Source organism: Poecilia reticulata, unplaced genomic scaffold (assembly GCF_000633615.1).
Source record: "Poecilia reticulata strain Guanapo unplaced genomic scaffold, Guppy_female_1.0+MT scaffold_240, whole genome shotgun sequence".
Taxonomy (NCBI): domain Eukaryota; kingdom Metazoa; phylum Chordata; class Actinopteri; order Cyprinodontiformes; family Poeciliidae; genus Poecilia; species Poecilia reticulata.
The window spans coordinates 77,686-84,334 of record NW_007615030.1 but is presented as its reverse complement, the minus strand read 5'-3'; the positions used below and the strand labels follow the sequence as shown (position 1 = coordinate 84,334).

Sequence of the window (6,649 nt, the reverse complement as noted above, 5' to 3'; positions counted from 1 at the left end):
TTTAATGTTTTGCCTCATATCTTTATTTTGTGAGCAAACATTGTTTATGATCTGTTTTCCTCACAGCAATGACTACACAACCATAAGAGGGCAGCAGGGGCCATTTATTTACTCCCCTCACCATTTAAACCCTTATAAGTTGAACTTGAGTTGGACGCCGCAGCTCAGGAAAGCAGMTCCTCCCAGCATAGCACTGGCATGTGAAGTTCTCCACCCAGTCGCTGAGGTCGCTGGCAGATGGGAGACCGACGGCGATGTACTTCCCGCTTGCCTTTAGGATGCGGAAGGAGGTGGGGTTCAGGTGAAGGTAGTGAGCGGTGTTGTAGTTCTTCCTCACACAGCGGCCATTTCCCTTACACAGCAGCCTACTGCAGAGCATGGCAGCCGCAGTCACGTTGGCAACATATGGACTGAGCGTGGAGGACAGGTACTCAGACAGAGACTGGCAGGAGGCCTAAGAATTGAAGGAAGTTGAAGGATCAGTGAGCACAATCATCTACATCTACTCATCCCTGAGCCAATTCATAACCTGATTTTGTACCTATTGACATTATATCCTTTCCTATATCCCTTTCATACCTGTAAACACATCATCCATCAGTTTTTCACTGTTCTTTAGTATTTTCAGGAATTTTGCAAATTATTGCAAGTGTTTCTCCATGATGCCGTTTACAGCTGTTCTTAGGTACATTGGACTGAGAAGTAGTTCAGTAGATGCGCAGTTCTGCAAGGTGTTTGCTAAGTGCTGATGACCTTCAACATTATAAGATGATATAATGTTCAAAAAAGTCACATAATACATCCCCTTTAATGTTTTCAAGATGAAGAAAAACAGGCATCTGAGACAATCTTTAAATCGCTGTTAGTTCAATTGACGCCTGTCAACCTGTCAGTGGGTTTGTCAGCGACTGACCAATTGGCGGTTGCAATTTGTTTCAAAGTGAAACATCTTTTACCTGGAGGAACTGAACCCGCCTTACCTTTACTTCTCAATGGAACTAAACTTAGACTGAGTTACACAAAATACAGGGTTGCTGATTTCACTCTAGTGGCAATACGCAGAATTGGTCAAGGGGAAGAACTGAGGTGGCCCTAGGCTTTAGATTTATGGCCTGAGCCAAAGAATGATTCCTCAGTTCTTAAAATCTTGATTTAGATATTTAAATTAAAAAAAAGGACAACCCTGACCATTCTCTTCATGAGACTGTGTTAGGAAAATAGGGTCTCTTCAGTCAGAGGCTTCTTCAGATTTGCTGTAATACAGACTGCTACAAGATATATTTCCTGCCCACTATCTATAATAACTCTGAAGAATTTTTAATTAATGAGTCACAACAACATTTAATTTTCATTTGGAATCAATAAAGTATTTTTGAATTTGATTTGAATTGCATTGAATTTGAGCTTTATGTGTTTGGATTATGTATAAAATGCAGCTTATCTTTAAGTCTTATTCCATATGACAACAATTCATTTCATGAAATTGAGGAAAAAAAGATCACTTTAGTTTTCTAGCCACCAAGCCATAGAAGCTACTCAATGTAGGTTTGTTATGATTTGTAGATTTAATGTAGGATCAGAATCCAGGCAGGAGATTGGGATGATTTGTAATGTGTTCTCTTTAATGAACAAAAGCTGAAAACTTACAAGTCTTGTGCAGAGAAGCAGCAAAATGGCAGGGAAAATATTAGAGGAAACAGCAAAGTGCAATGAAAGCAGACAACTATAAAGGAGGAGGGGATGATGAGATGGGCTGCAGGCGAGGCGGTCAAGTCAAAGGGAGGAGCAAAGACCAGCAGGCTGAAGTTAACAGAGGAAGGGAGACAAATGAACACTAACGGCACTAAGCAGAAAAGAAAGCTTCAAACTAACAGACACAATAAAGGAAGACGTTAATCTAAAAAAGCTAAATGTAAATGCACAAATAAAAGATATGAATAAATAATAAACCCAACCCAATAAATTCCAAAATTCAAATACCAGAGGACCCAAATAGGTCTACAAAAATGTTTGTTTGACATTATATTAAAGTAAACGACAAACCTCAAAAGACTAACTGGTTGTTGACTGCTTCACATAGATAAGAATACCTCAGTGTTTTTTCCTCTACACTATCTAAAAGAGGAAATGAAGACATTCAGATTATTGCTGACTAAAGCCTGGTCATCTGTGTTCCTGTTTAGATATTTCAACAGTTTTTGTGATCATGTCTGCAGATCAACCCAGAAACCTTCAGTGGTAGATCCTCTCCTCTCCTTTAGAGAGACGGGACAGATATTCAGTGTGTATGCTGGCATGTGAATTATATATCAACACAGATTGTTCGTCAATGACTTCAGGCCTTGAAAGTTACCTTGTTGTTGTAGTCCCTGGTTCCTCCCCAGATTACAACCCCAGAAGCACCCAGAGCTGCAGACTCTCCAAGAGTGTTAACAAGATCTGTCTGAAAGGGCAAAAACACACACAAGTGACAAATACATTTTCGTACCCGATTCCTGTTTCCTATCACACTCTCATATTCACTATTAATTATATTCATTTGGATGTTGGACATTTGGAAATTACCTAAAATCCTCTGCTCATGTAAAGAAAGTATTGAATGTTAACCAAATAGGAAGACTGGAAGACAATAATCTCATGGATTTCATGAGAACTTTTTTGATTTAAATCATGGTTTCTGCCTAAAACATCAGACTATGCTTCAAAAGAAAAAAGGCAATGTGATGTAAATCCTGTAAAACTGCTTACAAAACAGACTGGAAATGGATTATTGAGTCCACATAAATACAACTCTAATAAATAACATTGGCTCTAAGGAAGTGGTAGTGTTAGCTAAGTGAATATTCCTGTAAGTTCACTGATGATGGCCCTAAGAAAACTATGGAGAATGTGAATTCTTCCTGCATAGCTGAGCCAAATGCAAGCTACCTACAAAGAAATAAGCAAAGGAAAAAGGAAAGTTTTCTATTTCAGACATGATATCTTCCATTTTTATTGGCTTCCATTGTCAGAAACCTTCAAATATATTTGTCTTTTATTTCAGTAGCATCATCTCACACTGAACATGTTAGAAAACATTTATTCTCAGCTCATTCACTAAGGGGAATTAAAATTTCACATAAAGAAACAAAAGTGCCACATTTCATTTGTACTAATAAAACACTTTCATTGAGTAATCCATGACTTCCTGTTTCTCTGGTGTTTAAAGAGTGGGGCAGACCCTTCAAAATAGGAAAAACAAACCAAAATGCCATTTAACTTAGGCAGATGTGTGTTGATTGTCATATGTCAGGAAAAAGCTACAATGCAACAAYTTATGGCCTTAATGTGCATATTTATGGTCAGATCAATAAATAAAAACAGCCTGAATCATCTGACAGTGAGGAAAGCAGGAACCCAGCTTTAGCTTTAGTTTTAGCTTTAGCTTTAGCTTTAGCTTTAGCGTACATGAGGGTTCACTGCTGGACTGAAAACGGCGAATAGAATTCACACAAAAAATTGTTTATTGTTTTGAGTAAATTGTATTCACACTAAACAATATAGCACTACATACATTATGTGGTGCTATATAATATATTTCTCATAAATCTTCATCACAATATCACCATAATGTTATCGCAATGGAATGCTTGGAATGAAACAATTTTGGGCCAATTTTTTTTGTATATCTTCTAATATTTTGTGGGCCTAGTTAAAGGAGTAAATTGAAGGCCTTGATGTGTTTTATGTAGACACAACTGTCTTCATATGGTAGTTTTCCATTCTGAATAAATGTTCTGAAAAGAAATGTGTTTTTATAAAATGTTCATGAAGATTAAGCTAAGGTAAAAAAAAAAGTTGAATTTATTTTAAGATTTTTCAATATCTCTGAACCAACAGTGCGGAGGGCACTGTAAGATGTTCTAGTCATAAATGAGGAAAAACCTTCATTGCCTTGTTCACTTCTTGCGTCATTATTGTCTTGGTGCTGAGAACCTGAGTACTAATCCCAGAGGAAATTCTGGGATTAGTTGTCAGGGTTGAATGTAAACAATAAAGAAAAAATGTTAAAAATGAATCACCTGAGTCTGAAACATTTGGGTCTGATCCCGGTACAGGGGTCTGGAGTAGACATAGACAGGCACAGTGTTGGGGTGTTTTGGCAGCGCTGCCACCCTCAGCGCCTCTTGGACACGATTACGGACATAGAGAGCGGCCCGGGGAGAGTTTCTCAGAGTCATATGGAGGTAGACGGATGGAAAGAGGGCGGTGCTTCGTTCCCACAGCCACAGCAGCTTGTTGTTCTGCTTCTTAGTTTTAGTGGAGCACCTCCCTGTGTATCCTGGCTTGTTCCATCCATAGTTGAAGCAATCAGGAAGCAGATAGAAGCCCCAGCGGCGGCTTGGACGTTTGCCGATGCCAATGCTGATAGTTTTTTCCATGAAGCGTCGCCCAGCTAGCTCAAACTGGCTCTTGGCTGTTTGAGAAATTTTCTTTGCTGACAAAAAGGGAGCCAGCTGCAATGCATGAGTAATGGATAGCTTCTGATAAATACGTTTTGATCCCCAGTTTTGGTCCCACAGAGGGCGCCAGGACTCCCAGTCAATCACAGCCAGCCCAGGAGAGGAATCTTGGGAGATATAGTGATCTATTGTACTTTTGGCCTTAGCAAGATGCTCTGTCAAGTTCCCGTTTTGGGGGATACCACCTTTGTAGATCTTGTGCTTGATTATGTCGACTTTAGGATACAGGCCAAGGCGATCTTCATAAAAGATGGTAAGAAACTGACCTGGCCCAGCTGAAGGTGTAGTCACTGCCTGGAAGGCAGCGGTATCCAGTGGAATTTCAAGCTGTTTGCATTGGTCAGTGGGGGCATTCCATATGGTCACAAAGGGATGGTCACGAACCAGTGGTGGCTCAGTGGGTGGTAATGCAAAGACTGATATGATCATACAGAGGCTGAGACAGGAAAGAAAGGGTGAAGCCATTGTTATAGCCCTGTGAGAAGACAAGAGGCAACATGTATAATATCCAACAATACATATTGTACTGCATTATATTATCAATCAATCAAATTTTATTTGTATAGCACATTTCGGCAGCAAGGCATTTCAATGTGCTTTACATAATTAAAGAAAAAAATTAAAACTGCATGTGACATTGAATAAACAGTAAGAAAGAGAAAGAGATTTTGAAAAAAAAAATTAAAAAATGATAAAAATATACTTTTGTTACGGAATTTAAGCGCCTGTCGTCGCCGGACTCCACCGTCCGTTTAACACGGGTATTATCCAGGCCCCATCGCCTGACAGGACAAGGTCTTCAACCTTGCAGCACCAGGCTCCGTCCACCTGTCACGCAAATTTTTGCGCTAGGACTTTGCCGTCCTACATGGATTTTTGTGCACTATTTTTACCTGTTAGTTTAGAATTAACAGGGTTTTTCCGTGCGCGCAATGACCCTCAGTCACTCGYCACTTTTACATCATTAGAAAGAGGAATAAAAAGAAATTAATAAATAGATAAAAAGTAAAGATAAAAACATTAAAAACATCGAAGACATCAAAACCCTAATTTAGCCATAAGCAACTCTAAACAGGTGGATTTTCAGCAGGGGTGAAAGTAGTTGTAAATTCTTGGGGGTACTATGACAAAAATATTCTGTACTGATTAATTTTTTTGTGAATGATAAAAACTGGTAGCTCTTGAATTGTTACAAAATAAAGCTGTATTTCCTTCAGCCCACTGGCTGCAATGTTGACACCTTGAGATGCCATGAGACCYAAATCCTGAACATCATGGCATGGAGTGCATCCCAGTTTTCCATGTCTGGCATATAACCATTCATTTTATCTTTTAAACTGGTTCTATTGATCCTGTRTCCAGACAGAGGGATAATCAGTAGCCCAGCATCATGACCTGTTTGTTCTGAAGATCCTGCAGCTTCCACTTCTCTTCCTAACATGGCGCCTCCTCACCCTGACTCTCATACTGATAGGTGGAACCACAGAGCTCTGTTAGGTTAAAGCTCATCTTATGAAGTTGGGAAATTTTTCCTCCAACAGGTTCCAGAGGAATCACCTCAAACCAGATGTTGGACTGGATTTTATTTCAYTGTCATTTGTGAATGTTAGAGCCTCATTTTCAACAGTGGAGCTATAAAGGTTGAAAAAGGTTATTATTTTGGAGAATCATCAACATCAATATTTCCACTAAATAAGAAGCAAAAAAAAGTTTCATAGAGGAAAAGCCTCTCACATTCTGAGCTTAAAGCAAGACGCCAGAGAGCAATAAAACTATTTTTTAAATTAGACAATTAATTTAATTTCACATAATTATCGCAGTAGAAGCCATTTGTTTGTTTAATACTTAATGAAACATATTTACTGTCTTTGATGTTTGTTGTAAATGACGTGTCGTCACAAAGAACGAGGTAATTAGTCCAAGTTTGTCGTTTATTGAACGTTCAGAAACTACAGCGGCTGTGATGAGCCACAGCAAAACAGATTCATTAACTGATTGAGTCAGTTAATGAAGTAGAGGGGTACATAAATTGTAAATAAAGGTTTTTAAAAAAATAGAATAGACTTGTCATCTTATTCGTTCCTAGATCGTCAGTTTCGGACGCTTAGGGATCCGTACAGCATTCAATGAGAGAACCCTTCTCGTCA

At 38.9% G+C, this 6,649-nt stretch overlaps 1 protein-coding gene across 2 annotated transcripts in view; it reads right to left on the bottom strand.

The window, feature by feature from the left end:
• Positions 1-6,649, bottom strand: part of spam1 (sperm adhesion molecule 1) — a 29,597-nt gene continuing 22,948 nt past the window's right edge. For both annotated transcript variants that reach the window (XM_008402571.2, XM_008402570.1), the window contains exons 2-4: positions 4,062-4,977; positions 2,354-2,443; positions 1-454 (exon numbers count right to left, since the gene is read on the bottom strand). In XM_008402571.2, the coding sequence (XP_008400793.1) occupies positions 125-454; positions 2,354-2,443; positions 4,062-4,967 (1,326 nt within the window). In that variant the 5' untranslated portion in view covers positions 4,968-4,977 and the 3' untranslated portion in view covers positions 1-124. The remainder of the gene's footprint in view (positions 455-2,353; positions 2,444-4,061; positions 4,978-6,649) is intronic.